This window comes from Phoca vitulina, unplaced genomic scaffold (genome assembly GCF_004348235.1).
Source record: "Phoca vitulina isolate PV1807 unplaced genomic scaffold, GSC_HSeal_1.0 scaffold4, whole genome shotgun sequence".
Lineage (NCBI taxonomy): Eukaryota > Metazoa > Chordata > Mammalia > Carnivora > Phocidae > Phoca > Phoca vitulina.
In genome coordinates, this window is record NW_022589707.1 from 1,290,336 (window position 1) to 1,308,465 (window position 18,130).

At 45.5% G+C, this 18,130-nt stretch overlaps 1 protein-coding gene across 4 annotated transcripts in view; it reads right to left on the reverse strand.

The window, feature by feature from the left end:
* The window catches only part of CNTNAP2 (contactin associated protein 2), a 1,915,205-nt gene that overhangs the window by 209,110 nt on the left and 1,687,965 nt on the right, over window positions 1-18,130 (reverse strand). For all 4 annotated transcript variants that reach the window (XM_032401131.1, XM_032401133.1, XM_032401132.1 and 1 more), the window contains one exon: window positions 6,115-6,333. In XM_032401131.1, coding sequence (XP_032257022.1) covers window positions 6,115-6,333 — 219 coding nt within the window. The remainder of the gene's footprint in view (window positions 1-6,114; window positions 6,334-18,130) is intronic.

An 18,130-nucleotide genomic window follows, 5' to 3' on the forward strand; every position in this document is an offset into this window, starting at 1 on the left:
TGGCCTCCTCTTGAAGAAACTCTTCCTTGCTGCCAACTTGATGTCTCCGTGGTTGGCTTTGCTTTGCATCGGGCAGTTGGACTTGGGTTCAGTTACACTGGGAGATCATGGACAGAAGACCAGAATTCTGGACGTTCTCTAGATATCCGTCGGTTCTAGAGAGATCTCTGTTGACTTTGACAACCCTTACAAAGTGTTTACCAAAGTAAGTAAAAAAGAAAAAACAGCTTATTTTTGTATCACGAAGACTCTCAAGTAAGGCGGCTCATTCCCCGCCAAGACTGCTTCTGCTTCTCTTCTTAATCCTAAAGCTTTGTGTCTGTGTCTGTTTGTGGTCCTCCACCTGCCTTGGTCTTTTGCATTTTGACTTTGTAATGCACAGAATACTTGCCAGGGCCAACTCAGGCTAGGCCTGACCCCCTCGTCTCCTACTCTAGACTCCTTAACTGAGAGCAGTGTCTCCTCATGGGGGCCCTGCTGCCCTCTGGGGCGCACGCACAAGTCTTTGTCCGGATGGATTCCCCTGTGCATCTCGGGAATTCTGCCTGCAGCCTGTCGCTGGAGGTAGCAACTCCAAAGCCGCCACGCTTTTCCCGATACCTGGTGGGCCCCATCATCACCCCAGATGAGAATCGCTGGTATAGACTGACCACGATGGCCGCAGAGTTCCCCTCAGCTTGACTCAACACTCCACTGGTTTCTTCCTGACCCTGGACCCCTGACTTCCCTCTTCTTAAAACATTGACTTAAGAAAACCGGTAATTGTAAATTCTTTGCCTTCCTCTTTGAGATGTAAATTTTTTCACAAGAGTCTTTTTGCCAGTTTTACAACCCAGGATTGTCTTTCTGGGGACCCAGGAGTCATCTCTTTGAAATGTAAACTTCAAGGGAGCTACTACTTCCAGTATCTCTCAGTTTCTGAGGGGAGCGCGGGCCCCTCACTCCGAGTTGTAAAACTACCTCCTGCCCTGAAGATAGGAGAAAGTGTACTTTTCCTCTGGGTAAAGTTGTTAGCAAACACAGATGGCCTATGATCTCTCCTACCCTTGCTCTGAAAAACGCGCCTTGTGTATTTTACCACAATTAAAAAACAACACACGAAAAACACCCCCTTCCACTGTTTCGGGGGAGTTGGGCTCTGACTGAGCTGCGGCCGGTCTCCCCTCTGCAGTAACCTCGAGTGACATCTTCCTTGCCTGTTTAACGCGGGTGTCATTTTTGCTTTGACAAGATGAACTGTTCGGAGCTGGGTCTCTGGAATCAGACTGCGAGGGATCAAACCCCGGCTCTGTCTCTTACCAGCTGCACGATTTTGGGCTGTGAACTAACCTTTAGCTTTAGTTTCTTCACTGTGACAATAAAGCAGAAACTAGTAATACTATTTACCTTAGAAGAGGTGAACAAAGCATGTGGCACACTTGACCTTGAAGTGTGGCCCCGGATGTGTCAGTCAGCACTCACGTTGTTGCTACTGAGGCAGGTTTGCAGGAAACAGGAACAAGCAACATATTTTCTGTGTTTTCATTCCTGCTCTTTGGACTGTACATTTTTTAGTCTAAACTTTTTGGATACTAGAAAGAACCATTCTATTCGCATACAGATTTGGGTGCACTTTCTGCCTGGAATTCCATTTTTCTCCCTGGCAGACCACAAATGCTGATTTTCTCTTTGCTCTCCCAATGATACTGCGTTTCAGATGGCACTGGAATACTGGAATGATCCACTCATGGTTCTGGAATACAGAGGGGGTGCGGACCAGCTGACCGAACAAGCTCTATCATGGAGTTTGGGGAAGCTGGGCTGTTTTATGGGGCCGCTAGTGAAGCGGAGCTCAGACAATGAGCATAGCGCTCTGGCCTCATTCACTTCTAAATCCATTTAAGAAACCTCACCTCGTCCATGAACTCAAGTGGCAGCTCAGGAGGAGTTTCCTGACAAAGTGCTAGAGGACGCGGAGCCTGAGGCTCTGCTGCCCCTGTTCGCTGAGTCCTGAGGGCGGCGCTCCTGCTTTGGTCTCCGGCCAGGCAGACATCCTGCAGAGCACAGAAGATCCTGAAGGAACGAGCAAGAATTTTCAGCTCCTTTGGGGCTACATCTTGCACAGAAGCGATGGCCTCCTTTAACCTCCAGAGGGATTTCAAAAGAGGTCAGGGTCGAGTGAGTTGAGCCTGGGCATTTGTCATTAGTCAGGGTTCTCAAAGAGCCACTTAGGAGACTGAATCTTCCCGAACCTTCTGAAGCAGCCTCCTGCTCTCCCAAACTCTGACCTCCTCCTGTCAAGCACAGTTTCATGCTCTGACCCGTGCCTGGCTTGCTGCAAACACACTCCTCCACCAGCCACCTGCCTTGAATAGCCCGTCTGGCTCTCCGCGATGGCTTACCCCCGCCAGCTCCCTGACCATGCCCTGGGCTGGCTGCCAGCTGCAAGCTGATGGCCCGGCAGCCGCCCCGCCCCCTCCTAGCCCTGACACTGCGGCTGCAGCTGCCAGGGCCCCCAGCTCTCCAGATGTCTCTGTGCCAAAGAGGACTCTGGCTCAGTCCAGCCTGGCATTGCTCACGCCTAGATAATGACCCTGAGCATGTTTGCCCTTCTCCGCCTCCTAAGAAAAAGAGGGCCCTTTGGCTGCCATGGGGGATGGAGGTCTGAGCACCTGGGCTGGTCAAAGCTACAGATCACCATGTGGTTTAAGTGTCTCTGCTGGGCCATCCCAGAAGCTCATCATATGCTAGTTGCTCATGTTGGATCAAAAGCATGAGAAGATTTCCTGGGTTTTGCAGACAAATATTAGCAACTGCTTCTTTCTTCCCACGTCACTTTTCATGTTTAAGTTTGTTACTTTTTGACTAAAGCAGAATCATAGCCGTAATAATAATTCTCACAGTAATGAGAATTACTGCCTAAACACCTGTGTGTTAATCCTCTTTCGAAGACAGCTTTTAATTATATTCTAGATGAAGAGCGAGGGGGACTGTTCTTCTGTTTCTTCAGTTACTTTGAGAAAGGAGGCACGAGTCTGGCCTTCCCTCAGAGCCCACTCTGTGTGCAAAGCCCAGAAGGACTTCCAGTCTGTTTCTGCCCCTCCTTTCTAGAACGGAGAAGGAGCTCTTGGGCAACTCTGCCATATGTCTCAGCTGGGATGCTGACACCCGTGTTTTCACACGGCCGCTTGCTGGCTCCTGGGCCGACTGAGAACATGCCGGGGCCCCTGCTTGCTTCTCCTGCCCTGGGGCCCCTGTGGCAGGTCAGCAGGCGGGGAGCTGCAGCCTGATTTTGGATGTCGAGGGGCATTTATGCAGAGGAACTTTCCTTCAGGGTGTGTGGGTTAAAGGGACCACAGATCGGGTCAGTGCTTTAGGGCTGGAAGTAGGTTCTGTAGGGGGCGGTGAGGGTTACCTGGAGGACGAAAGCTAAGGGAGTAAAGGTAAGAGCAAAGATAAAGAAGTAACTCCTACTTCATGAGTCTGACTCCATGCCAGGCATTCTCCAGAGCGCTTCTCCTGGACGGATTCAATCCACCCTGAGACGTGGGAACTGCCTCCCTATTTAACACGGCAATATTGAGTAATAACCTGCCGGTGGTCCCTCAGCGGGTTAGTGGCAGAGATGGGATTCAAAGCCCACGTTAACCACACGACACTGTGGGAAGGATGACCGCTCGGCAGCTGAGGCCGCTTTAACGCATCTCTAAACACATGATCACAAATGGCTGAAGGTGGAGGAAATTCTGGAGACCAACAAACCCAACTCCTTTATTAGACAGATGAAACAGGAGACTCAAGAGGGAAAGGGGGGGGACACTTGGTCAGGACAGAGCTTCTTATGAGAGCGGGAGGCAGAACAGTCTTGGGATAGCTGGCTCCAGGATTTCACGGCTGCTGAACTGATTTTCTTTCCGGAAATAAGGCCCCCTCCCCACCATCCCTGGAGAGGACGTTTGTCGCAGAACAATATTTTTTCACATTGGTGCACAATAGCTCGTGTCTGGGAGATGCGCATCACCCCACCTTTGAGCCGACAGGAAATTAGAAAGGGGGACGTGGACCTCCTTGTGTTCATCAAGTGAAAAGTGGCTGCTGACTCATCATGGCAGCCCCCTGTTCCGAAGCTTCCTTCCCAGGTCACCAGTGGTTTCATAATTGCTAAATTCAAAGAACATTTTTTCTAGCCTGATTTTACACACGGCACTTGATATTAGTTGGCAATAACAAACACAGAGAATTTCATGGAACTCTCTCCTCCTGTGACACCCTCTCCTAAATTTTTCCATGCTTATTCCCTCCAATCCCCTTCAGTCTTCTTCCTGAGATGCTCTTTTTCTGCCTGTCTCTCCAATTTAATTGTTCTGTCGAATTCTGACCTCAGTCCTCTACTGTTCTCTTCCTCTAAGCTGTTCTTTTTAAACAAATCAGAATTCTTTCAAAGATCATAATAAATGCTCCCTCTATCTCTTTCCATTTACAACTTTATTTGGTCTCCAAAATTTCTGGAGACAGCTATAGTCTGTGGAAAGAAAGGGACAGAAAGAAAGCTGGACCTCTATACCTAGGGACAAGCTTAGAAAAATAAGAAACTCAGGTCAGTTAGGGTCACCTATGATGAAAGCCAGGTAGAATTTAACCAGCATGCTTGAGATGGATAGGGTTGAGGAAAACAAAACTTGTCCTAAGTAATCTGGACAAGATGGATCGATAAAGCGAAATTTGCTCACAATATTCAGCAGGAATCAGCGGACCTGATAATTAATAAAAAATAATTTTAAAAGTAATGCGTAATTTTGAGAACTAAAACGTGAGGGCAGGATTTGGAAGGGGCTGGGTTCTAGTTGGGGTTGAGGAGTATTTTATTTCAAAACCGTTGACTCTTTCACGGCCCCTGATGACATGGCTTGTTAACAAGTCAGCTTTCCAAAGCTAACTAAGTTAACACGTTTGTAGTCTGCCCACATTGCACCGAAGGAGCTGACGTCCAATTTTACTGTTCTTTTTGTGACTTTCTAATGTTCTTAAAGCATTCTGACACAATTATGAAAGACACCGTGGGGCTTTGGCCCTTGTTAAAATTAGCTGACCCTCAGTGAGGCTCTAGCTTGGGGTGACAGGTGGTAGGACTATGAGCAGCAACCAGGTCACATCTGGTTTTGCTTGGTCTGGGATGGCCGCAGTTGACTGACTTGATCAATTAACCCCCAGAAACTCAGAGAGGGGGTCTAAGGTGGCACATAGCCGGAAAGTCCTTCAGACTTGCTCTCTTGTCATTCAACAGAGGAAAAATGGCTAATTCCCTAAAACATCAGTGTTCTGGAAAACAAAATTTAATTTCATCATGGAAACAGATATTGATTTGAAATAACATTAGCTTCAGCTGGAATATATCAAAAGCAAAGACCAAACTGAGGCTAGATTGACTTCTTGCAAAGGATGCTTAACTTCTGCTCTGTTTAAATTTCTCAGTGTTGATCTCTTTCTCCCATAAAGATAGTATGTGGGGAGGAGTTCACATCCTTCTCTGCCAAGAACCTTGAGGATGAGCAGAGAAAGGAATAACAGATTTCTCCTGATCATTTCAAGCAAACCTGAACTTAGGGAATTCATTTCTTTCTCTTTTTTTCTGCACAGATCAGAGCCCTCAGCGATAACCCAGCCTCCCCTCTGATTTTGTAGCTGAGGACCTCGAGCTCCGGAAAGCAGAGAGCAGAGCCAGATTTAGGTTTCCTAAGTCATCTTCCTTGTTCCATTCTGTTTTGATGGAGACTACACGAAGCCTAGACTCTTACTTTTGGAAGGACCTCTATCAAAACATTCCAGAGACTTTTATTTTTTCCACTGTCAAGGTTATTAAAACCAACGGGGGTGGGGGGGAGATAGGGCACCTGGGTGGCTTAGTCGTAAGCATCGCCTCTTGGTTTTGGCTCAGGTCATGGTCTCAGGGTCTTGGGATCGAGCCCCGTGTCCCCACATTGGGCTCTGTGCTCAGCGGGGAGTCTGCTGGAGATTCTCTCTCCCTCTGCCCCTCCCCCCACTCACACACACATGGTCTCTCTCTAAATAAATAAAATCTTAAAACAACAACAACAACAATAACAACAAAGTCACAAAGGCCTTTCTATTACTCACCAACAAACAACTGGCTGTAGAGCTCCAGGCGGGTGTGACCCTCTGTGGGTGCCTTGCGGATCTGCTGGGGCAGCCGATCCACCTGTAAACTGGCTTGCTTGACATTCCTCTCCGCGGTGACCCGGTGCCACTGGTCATCATTGAGAGGGGAGGGCGACCTCACCACAATCTCCACCGGCCCATTTCCGACATCAAACGAAAAGGACACTTCGGTGGCAGCTGGAGGAGCAGAAAGCGTGAGAGGCACATGAGTATTTTCCTCCCAGATAACCAAATAGCAGTGATTTCTAGAGGAAAAACAAAGCCAGGAGAGAGAAATAATCTAAGCCTATCATTTGCTACAAAAGTTCATGGCAAAATCACTTGAGGAAGGATAAAACATCAATCCGCTTTAACCATATTTCCTCCGACGAGAGGGAAATAGATGTGGATCGGGGACGGGGAATACATTTATTTTCTTACTCAGTCTTTAGAAGCTTATCGAGAGGTTACCATCATTGACTCTTTCCAGATAAGCAAACCCAGACCTGGAGAAGTTAAGCATGTGCAGAGTGTCTTACGTTTAGTGAGCAGTGGAGCTAGGACAGTAACCCAGGCTTGTCAGGCTTCCGAGCCCCTGATCTGTTGATTACACACGATGTAACTCTTCAGTAGCTCCCAAGGCAGTGACCTGCTCCTGGAGAGCTTTCTGGAACACCCGCGTCCAGCTCCATCTGCAGGGGTTCTGGCCCGGGTGGTCTGGCACAGAGCACTGGTATTTTTAAAAGCTCCTTGGAAAATATTAATATATAGCTAGAATTGGGAGCTACTGCCTTGGGAGAGCTTACAAAACTGTATTTCATTAATGTAGTCCTTGCAGTTCCTGTTGAAAGCTAGGGAGCTGTGAGTGTTGAGGCAATGAAGGTGACCTGCATCTTTTTTGGGCCACTGTGGCTATCCACAAGGCAGCTCAAGATTCCTGCACAGCAACCCCTTTCCTGAACCATTTGCTGTGCAGTTCGGTCATTCCCCATCTGGAAGGCCGGCCGGATCCCTCTCACAACCTACCCTCCAGCACTGACCACAAATCATTCTTTTTTCATAGATCTGCTCGAAGTCCGTAATAAATCACTTTCAGTAAGAGAAAAATGGATTAGGGTGGTTTGCTTTGGCAGCTTTGGTGGTTAAGTAGCTTTCCTACTTCACATTTTAGGTTTTAATTTCCTCAGTGACCACCTAACACTTTATAAACATGCTTTTTGAATGTGTATTTTTCTTGCGATTGGCAGGAGAGGCAGCTGAGTGGGAAAGCGGCACCCAGGTCCCCAGCTCCTTCGGCTTGCTGAGTTCTTTTCGACATTAAAGATGCGGCACGCGAGTGGATTTCCTAACTTTGCTTATAAAGAGATTCAGCCCCTTTATCTATCCACTAAGCCTTCTGCCTAATCTCTAAGCAGTTTAATTAAATATCTGTCATTTTTGGGCGCCTGGGTGGCTCAATTGGTTAAACGACTGCCTTCGGCTCAGGTCATGATCCTGGAATCTCTGGATCGAGTCCTGCATTGGGCTGCCTGCTCGGCAGGGAGTCTGCTTCTCCCTCTGACCCTCCCCCCTCTCATGTGCTCTCTCTCTCATTCTTTCTCTCTCAAATAAATAAATAAAATCTTTTAAAAAAAAATCTGTCATTTTTTCCCAGGCTAATGGAAAATTCAGCTTCTTTGGACTGGTACCATTTTGAGATGGTGTCGCAAGCAATCAAACTTCTAATTTAAAAACCGCAGTGGGCCAGATTCTCTCAGGACCTAGACTGTTCCCTGCCTCTGGGTCAGGCTCCTCTGAAAGCTGCATTAACTTTATTAAGCTGCAGGGATTTTAGACGCAGAGCTCAATTTAATCAACCTAATTGTACCAAGGAATTTTGATCCTTTATGTCGTTAGAAAGAGAACTTTAATTTTAACACCTGTGGTGAATCTACATGGACTCCGGTGAAGTATCTCCTCTATATTAGGGGCTCATGCCTCCAGGGGTCACTGTGACTCAGTGGAGGCCAGTGACCTTCATGAAGGTTTCTCTGGAAATATCAGAATGCAGGTCGACGATCGTATGACTCACGGACTGAAGGATCTTTCCCTGTGTTTCCGGCAGAGTCAGTGGGGAAAAGTGGCCTCCGGTGTTAAGATTGAATCTGTTGTGTTCTTGTAGTGCTATGTTTTAGCAGATGCATTTTTAAATGTAAGTTGTCAGAAGAGCAAGAGCACAAAATGTCCTGCGCTAAGTAGGAAAGATCGTTTCATTTTAAAGGCACCAACAACCATCAGGGCAATAGAATTTAGGGATAAATTGGGTTTAACCCTAAGGTTTGACTTGGAGGGGTAAATGATGCTCTAATTTCCTCTCCTCCTCTCTTCCTGCTATGATGGATTTTTGTCCAGGTCTTTAAATTGTCACCATTTGGAGAAACTCCAAGTACCAACGGTTAATGACGAAATGTCCATACTCTTTTCTCTGCTTGTCACACTAGATCCCGTGTTTCTTCCTCTGGACCATGGTCTTCTTAACATCAACACTTCACTCCAGAGAAGGCAAAGACGTCTCCAGGATCCTTCTATAGCTCAGTCCCCTCACCAGTTGGGCGCGGTAAGAGGCACTCACGGTCAAAGGCCTCTGAAAGCAGATTCCTCCTTAAAGGGCCTCTACTCAGGCTCTGGTGTAGAAATATTCACATTTTTCATACATCCCTTCTCTGGCTTCCTGAGGAAGGGGCTGCAGGCCCCGCGTGAGTGCAAAGAAAAGGGCTCCTTTTTTTTTCTCTGTCATTCAATGTCAGCTCCCCTCACTTTGCTAAGGGATGCCTTTGAGAATCCATCTCCCAGTCAAACGGCAAGTGTGTTTTAAAAGCTTCTAAAGTTCAGTTTGTGGCTGATTGCTCTTGCTCTTCTGGATGAGAGGAGCTGACATTTTAAAAGAGATAATTACAGAGAGAGTCAGGGAGCGAATAAAAGGGAGACAGCCTCAAAGACACCAGACCAACGACACTGTCCTTACTTAATGTGAGTGTCTCCAGTCGGAGGCTGCAGAGTTGCCCTGTTTCTGCCACTAAGACAGGAATTTCTTACGTGCTGAAAGCAATCCTATTTCCAGAAGTAAGTATTTGAGGATGGAATGGGATGTATCGGGTGTGCCTCAGGGGAGAAAAGACTGTAGCAAACACGGATGGTTGTCTTTCTATTAGTGTCAAGAACTGGGAAGTGTCCGAGATTTTACCCCCTTGGATAAACTAACAACGTAGTCTCCCATGGTTTCCTGGGTGCTGGCAGAAGACACAAGCCTCCTGGGTCCGAGACAAAAGACGTATTGTCCACAGCAGAGCAGGCAGTATGGGCTTCATGTCCACATTGATTTCTCTTGTCCCCCAAGTTCCACGGGGGGGGTGCCATGTGGAGCAGCCCAGATGGATGACGCATATGCAGGGAGTTTGTGTCACTGCCGAGGGACCTGAACTTAAGAACCCCCACTCTTTCAAAGGGGCGGCCAGACAACCAGCTCAATTTTCGCCCTGAGGAGAGACATTAGCTTCATTATCCTGGTCAGGAAAGAAATCTACCTCTATGTTCCAAGACTGTGAGCTGTCCTCACATCCTTAGAAAGGTCTGAACAAAGCTACTGCTACCTCTTGCTCAGAAGACAAGCAGAAACTGGGGAGACCCATGGGCAATGCCCCTCCAATAAATAGCCACAGTGCCCTTTTCCAGTTTTGTCCAGGAATCTCTGTACTGCCCCAGAATCGTACGCTTCAGGTATGGATGGCCCTGCCCCAGACCCAGAACATGAATCCGGATTTGTCTAAGTCGAATTTGGCAATCTCACTCTCCTTACCAGTAACCCACTTAGGATGGGACATATCATTCCCTCCTGGCTAAGAGGATACGAGGAGAGTCTTTAGGGTTCTTTTGGGACAAATTTCTTAGCTCAGAGGAGAAGAGACAGTCAGCCCCTTTATACCCCTTCATCTTGGGTGGAGGTTGTGGTTCCTAATGTTGCTGGGGCCATCTTGTAATCAGACATGCTGAGAAGAACAGGGAGGACAATGGGATAAACCTGGGTCTTTGATGATGTTGGTCAGCTCTTAAATTATTCCCAGAGCCACTCAACACTTTTCATGTGAGACATCCATTATTGTTTGAGCCGTTTTTATTACAGCTGAAAGCATGTTCACTGTTACGGGGAATAGTTTGGGAATCAGTAGATGCGACTTCTGGTTGTAGCTTTGCCTTTTCACATTTTGGGTCTCAGTCGACTGGCGTCTAAAATGATAGTTTTCCAAGACTTTCTGTGGCCAAAATGTGTTTGAAAACACTGAACTAGACAATCTTGAAGATCCCTTCGCATGGCGACATTCTGTGATCTAATTTGCAAGAGATTCTAAGAGAACTAATGAAATGAAATACAGCTAGTCTTGCTGGTAATTTTAGATATTGAATCCTTACAGGGCGAAAAGAGATTACTTGAAAAGAGAAATGCACAAGGTGGCATATTGGCATCACAGAAGAGGCTAGATGGAGGACATGCCCTTTGGATCAGTCTGGTTCACGACTCCATCTGAGGGACTGAAAACAATCAATGGGAAAGAACCACGCACAGCTCTCGGTCCGGCCCCTTTCCAGGTCCAGCAGGCAGCGCTATTCGCTCTCATTCTAACTCAACACAAGTTTTCTTCAAAAAATCATCTCCAGGCTTCAGGTACTGAGTGACAAATTTAACAACTGGCCAGAATAACAGGCTTTTGGGCTCCGAGTTCTCTCAGCAGTTGAGGTAACTTTAGACATGCGGTCACTCAATACGGAACAGGTAAAGGGAAAAGACAAGGCCGGGTATACACAGTGAGCTTGCTGAGCCGATGGGCTAACGCTGCTGCAGTTTTGATAATGATTTGTTTTTCCATCTTAAAATGAAGCTTAAGGATTGGTAGGGTTGTTCCGCACAAAATCTCATTTGACCCATGCAGCGAAACCGGTAATAGGCGGACCACATATTTTAGCCTCATTCTACAGTGGAGAATGTTATGGATATATTTTCTTCTTTTTTTTTTTTTAAAGATTTTATTTATTTGACAGAGAGAGACACAGCGAGAGAGGGAACACAAGCAGGGGGAGTGGGAGAGGGAGAAGCAGGCTTCCCGCGGAGCAGGGAGCCCGATGCGGGGCTCGATCCCAGGACCCTGGGATCATGACCTGAGCCGAAGGCAGACGCTTAACGACTGAGCCACCCAGGCGCCCCTTTCTTCTTTTTTTTTTTTAGGAAGTAAGGGCTAAGTGGACATCAGGAGACCAAATGATTTATGCAACATGAGAGGGTCATGAGAAGGGGAAGGTAGATGGCAAACAAGGTCCCTGCGAGAATCAGAGAGATGAGGAAAAGAAGGAAGAAGTAAAGGGACTATCTCTGCTCTTATCTAAGGCCCGATGCTCCATGTATGGCCTGGATGCCCTCCATCCCTTCTTCCCTATGCAAGGACATCAGACCAGAGGCCTCCCCTCTCTTCTACAACACCAACCATTTGCTCTCTACTGGATCACTCCCACAGGAACATCTTAGCAGCCGCCACTGCAAAACACCTCTCTTGACCTTATTTCTATTTCTTGGCTCTCTTTAGTTGCCACATTCCTTGAAAGAGCTTCCTGTAGTCTCTGTACCTGCTCTGCTCCTCTTAGTCTTTCTTTAACCTCATCACCTAAGGCTTCATTGTCCACTACCTTGTGAACCGGTTCCTGCCACAGGGCCTTAGCACTTACTGTTACCCAAATAACTCTGTGTCTGCTCTTTTACCCTTCTGCTCACATGTCATCATATTAGAAATTCCTTCCCTAAACCTTCCAATTTAAATAGTGAATCCTTCTCTCAGCTGCCTTTTCTCCTTTCTCCTGAAAAAAAAATTTTCGTTTGACCTACGTAGCATGCATTGTATCACCATCTGGCACAATATACATGTGCTCCTGGCCTCACTAAAGCAGAGGCATTTTCTGTTTTGTTCATTTTTGTTAGATCCTCAGCGCCTAGAACAATGCCTGCCACAGAGTAGGCACAATTTGTGAATAAATGAATGGATGAATAGAAACACTCCTAGTGTTTTGGCCAACGAGGCCAAACTATTATAATATAGATACTCTGAGCAAGGAAACCCACATATTTTCCTAAGGCAAACCATAATTTAGGCGACAGGCATACATAAGGAATGGCGTCTTAGATTCCACAAGCATCTGCCCTGAGAGCATAAAGTAAGAATATATATCTTCTCACTCTCAGATCAGGATATGACTGAAAAGACATCAGCTCGAAAAAAACGATGCTAAAGGTTGTTTCCAAATATATGACATTTGAGGATCAAAGGCTTATCCAGGATAAACTCAGCAGTGCCATCAGAAGCATATTCCAAAGGCCTCCTATCACAGAGACTCTCATTCAGTAAGTTGGGAGAGGACCTTGGAGTGTGCATTTTGCTAACGCCAGGTGTCCCTGAGGAAAATGGTCCTGGAATTCTGCTTTGATCACCAAGTGCCATTCTAGCAGCAAGGTCCCAAGAATCAAAGTTTATTTCCTTTGCCATCCAAAGAAAGATGTTCAAAACTGTACAGTAAAGAGTTTAACTTTGCTTCAAAGAGCGGTCCCCACACGGTCCCTAGCTTTGGAAAAGCAGTATCTAAACCCTTGAAATGCTGTGCCTGCTAGGAGTGTCTTTGTTTGCCCAAGAGTCATGCTGGATCGTGTAACGATGTGATTTAGGGTGGGGGCTGACCAACAATGTGGTGGAGGGGGGAGGTGTGGTGCACACAGTTCACCCCCGGGAGGGGCTGGAGACGAAGGCCAGTCATGCGGGCAGTCAACCATTCCTACGGATTGGAGCCCGGATAAAGATTCTGAACACCAAGGCTCAGGGGAGCTGCCCCGGTTGTCGGTACCCCACACGTTCTGTCATAGTCAGTGCCAGGGAAGTGACATGTCCGTGACTCTGCAGGAAGAGCACACCTGGAAACTCAGCATCTGGCGCCTCTCGAGGTCCCTGCCCTGTGCTCTCCTTCTCCCGCCTGAGTCTAAGCTCTCCTCTTTCCCTGTGATAACCATAACCCCAAGCACAGCAGCCTTCCACGAGTTCCAAGAGTCTTCTAGAAGCTGTGGGATTGAGGGTGGGTTTGATGACCCCCTGAAGATGCGGTGGGTGTCAGAGGTGTGTGTGGCCCCGCACGGGCTGTGGTCCTTCTAAGCTTGCAGGGGGATTCTCGGCAAAAACCAAACACCCACTTCAGTTTCGAAATATGTGATTGAGCCCAATCATGTGGGGCTGGAGGACTTCTGAGAATGGATTTTAACTTCCACGCTCGCCTTCACAGCCCAGAAAGGGAATTGAATCTGTGAGATGCTGACATCCAGTTATAACTAAGCACAGAGTGTTGGTTTTTCTAACCAATACTGCACTGCCTTTCATATTGTGAAGGAAATTAAAAAAAAAACCTATTTTTTCTTTGTAATAGACATAGTGTGTGAATAGAGAAATTTTTAGAGCCAAATATGCATATTCACACCCTAAAACTCGATGTTAAACACATCTGAAAATGAACACTGAGAAGGAAAGTTTATTTGAAGTCTTCTGGAAATTCTTCAAGGAAATGCCTGGAGCTTAAGAATCAATGTTATGAACTCATTTTAGAACCTCTGGTATCTTGATAACCTCTTGAGTATGAGAAATATTTCTCTTTATGTATGTTGGCCTTTAAGCTTTTTATTACGGTTAAAAAATAACTTCACAAAGACCTCCACAGAGAAAAGGAAGCAAAAGGGAGTTACCATTGGCCATGCAAGAAACAGAGAGCTGTCTTTAAAATGCAAAGTCTTTCTAATTTTAGTTTTCTCCATGCATTTAATTGTCGTCTGAGAATAACTTCTTGAATATTAATGGACCTATATGACTGAAAAAGGAAAAAGACAAAAATCTTTCCAAAATGACATGTGGCGTGAAACAGGACCTGTCCTTAGCAAGGGACACGTCGACAGGTTTTAAATACCCTCGTGTTTGGAACCAGTGGAGACTTGTGTGCTGGGCAGAGAGTGCCCCGTTTGGAAGAATAGATGAAAGTCCCAGATGGTGACTGTGGGGATAGGGTATTTGTGATAAAAGGAAATGTAGAAGCTGCTTTGTAGAAACTGTGAAATTGGATGCCTGTGGAGTCTCCAGAGATGGAGAGGAACGTCAAACGAGCTTTTCTCTTGACCACAGCCAGCTTGTGTGGCAAAATGAGAAACATGCACTGAAGGAAGTGTGCTCCGGTGGAGGACCAGGGGTAATTTATGGGGTTGGTTTCGGGTGATGTCAGAGAGAGCAGGCGCATTGAGATGTACGGCTTTGGAGAGTTCAAGGAGAATGGACTTGGGGATGTGAGGTTCAAAGGAGGAAATACAACCGCATGCTGAAACAGCGAGAATCGGAAAACAGACAACAGGTGTAAACTTGAACCACACTGGAGCTTATAAGGAGACAACATACCAGTCGGTTAGTGAATTGGGGCTTCTAAATGGCCGAGTGGTGGATGGCTCTGCCTACGTGGACACTGATAATGAGGAAAAGCCACCGACCCCAGGAGGAGAGGATGAGGCTGTGGAGGAGGTCCGCTGGTGAGATCTGGGAATACGTCTGTTTTCCAGGTGCCACGGACCGAGTTGCAGCCCAGGCTTTAGGTCTTAGCACAAGCACTGTTTGTCTCTCTCTCTTTTGTGGCAAATTATTTCCTATCCACCATACCCTTTCAGTGCCCCATTGGCATGACTTCAGATGAAATCTCTCTAATAAAAAAAAAGTGCCAAATAAAGATTCTACATTCTACATGCCATGGACACAGAATATAAAAAGAGATTTATTCTGTTTTCCATGAGAACACCAGATGCACCTCAACTCAACAGTGTAGTTGCAGTTTTGGGCAAAGAGTGGAGAAAAGGGGAAACCGCACCACAGACGAACAGAGACTTTAAATGAGACTGCTGAGAGATAGGAAAGAACAGGAGAACCACTGTCTATATAACAAGCTTTCTGAAAGTGTGAAAAACTTCTCTCAAAGTTCCTTGGAATCTCTGCAAGAGATGCACGGCTGACTTAAATTATCTTGTTCATTTTCTCTAGCTACGATGACTTAAATTCGTTCATTACCTTCTATGTGGCAGGAATATTAGAAACGAGGAATCTTAGGGTTGAATATTAAAAATACAGGACCTCAGAGAAATGTCTCAGATAAATGCTCCATCAATATTGTAGAAGGGTTAATACACCTGAAGTCATATATGGAGTTTGCTATCGTGTGGGATGATGGGTCTGAGAATTCACAACAGGAAGCCAGGAGATCAGAATGTGAGAAAAATCTAACTTTTAAAAGTTAAGCCCAACAATAAAGGATCATTGGTTAAATGAAGCACCTGGCAACTGAGACACTGTTCCCCAATCTTTTTATAACCCATGCTCCCGTTTGTTGCCATAATAATCTAATTATCATCTCCAGATGCTGATGTGCCCAGATATGGGAGGCTGGTGGAGGATAAAACAAATTCCTGAGTGTCTCAGATAAATGCCCCACCAACCAACAATTTTTTTTTTCAAGATTTATTTATATATTTCAGAGAGAGACAGAGTGGGAGTGTGTGAGTTGGGGGAGGGGCAGAGGGAGAGAATCTTAAGCAGACTCCCCGCTAATTGCGGAGCTGGACACAGGGCTCGATCTCATGATCCATGAGATCATGACCTGAGCCAAACCAAGAGTTGGATGCTTAACTGACTGAGCCACCCAGGCTCCCTCCCAACAATAATTTTTTTGTGCATTACATTCTATAGATTGTAGAACAAAAACAATAGTTTTTCTGTTTTGTTTTGTTAATATAAAATAATGGTTTTTCAAAGTACACATGCTCTCTTAGAGATTCTGATATAGTCTCTGTCCTCAGCTGAAAAAAGAAGTCACTGTTGTGGAGTTTAAAGAAAAGAAAAAACTGACATGAAAATCTGCTTCTAAAGTATCATTACATGAAACAAGTGGGTTTTAAACAGTATGCACCATATGATCTTATTTTTGTAAAAAATCATATGTAAGTGCATAGAAAAATGTTGAGAAATGTGCACACCAAAAGAGTATTGTTAAGTATACTAGAATATGAGATTACAGCTGATTTTTTTGGTTTATTCTTTCTGCTTCCCTGGATTTTTAAATCATTTAACAATAAACCAACAATATTTGTATAATTTTTAAAAGCCACAATCCGATAATTTCCACTTCTTTAACAAAGATTGGTGACATTTTAAGCAACTCTATTCTATAATTTTAACAAGTGTTTAATCAGAGAGATTAATCCAAATGCAAAGAATGGGATTTCATTTAAATAGAGAATTCGAGGGAATTTAAAAGTGGACCAAAACATTCCTCCTTAGTTCTTTACTGTTTTTAAGATACCTGAGAAGATTAAAGAAGAGAGAGAGTCTGGTCAAACTGTACCATAAAATAATTTTGAACAAGGTGCGAATTTTTTTCCTATTAAAAATGGCTAAAAATAAGGGCATGCTATTTTTCAAAGTAAAATCCTCACAGGTCTGAAGTGCCCACATGTTCCGATGTTTAATGTATACAGGAATCGGAATGCAAGATGAGCATAATTCAGTGTTATAATTACACTTGACAGATATACACTGTTTCTATTATTGGCTTTGGTTACACTTACCCAGAAAGACCCTGCAGAATACTAAATACCAACCACTCTCCATGAGAAGTCATTTGGCCTTCTCATCAGTTCTCATCACAGGAATCAAATTCAGAGATGCAGAAAAACAAATTTGATCGTTTTAACACTATCTGCAAAAGCAAGTAAAATGAGTAATTTCCCAAGAGGCGTTGGGCCCAGCTAGCTTTCTTTTGTCAAACTCCTAACACAGATATGTGGGTGGGTCATTACTCTAACGAAAAATGTCTTTTAACTGGTCCCTGGGCTTTCACTACATTCTTTTCAATTCCTCAAGTGCTCCATGATCTTCCTCCTCTCCTTGCTTTTGCCTGTGCTATTTACTCTCTGGAGAAATGCCTTTATCTCATCTATTTGCCTGTCCTCCTCCAAGGCAGATCCAATGCCGCATCTTCTGGAACCTGCCTCGATCTCTTTAGGCAAGGTGAAAGCTGACTCCTTTTCACTGCCGCCGGAGCTGTGGCAGAGATGCCAACTTTTCACGAGAAGTTTATGTTTTCCCTTCAATAGTCACCCCGGAGAAGCTGCTACGCATCCAGGAGCTGCATTTTCCAGTCCCTAGAAATCTAGGTGGAGCCATGTGACCAGTTACCACCAGTGGAATGAGAGTGGGAGAGTGTGTCACCTCTGGGCCCGTGTGGATACGGAAGCAAGGCTTCTCCACCCTCCCTTTCTCCGTCTGCCAGCTGGACTTAGTAAAGCCAAGGCTCCAGGAGATGGTGGGGCCACAACACAAAAGGAGCCTTGAGCTCAAGTCACCGTGTGCAAGAACTTCATGGAGCAGAACATGTGTGCTAGACTGCTATACAGTCACCAAAACCTGGGGTGTTAGTCATCACAGCAGCTTAACTTATTCCTACATATGAACATCTCTTATTCCTGAATCACTTACTTAGGAGGTTAAAAAGTTAACCAAAGGGTCTTCTCCATCAGACCAATGGAACTTTGAAGGGATGACTATCATAATGGTTTTACTATAGTTTCAACATCCATCTCTCTATCAGAACACTGTAACATATAAAAAAATATATGGGTTGTAGTATTATATTTGAATGAATTATTGGAATTCTGTAATTGCTAGAACTATGACATTTTAGAGCAAAGAGAAGGGCTAGGAGCCATCAGGGAGCCTAGACTGACTCCTTGAAGTACCTGTGAATGTCGGAGCCACCTCCTTCGCTCAACTCACCAAGGTGAGTCCCATGGAAAGGAGAGGCAGAACTGCGCTTTACCTATCAGAAAGGCAAACAAACGCTTGTCCTCTGGGGAGGT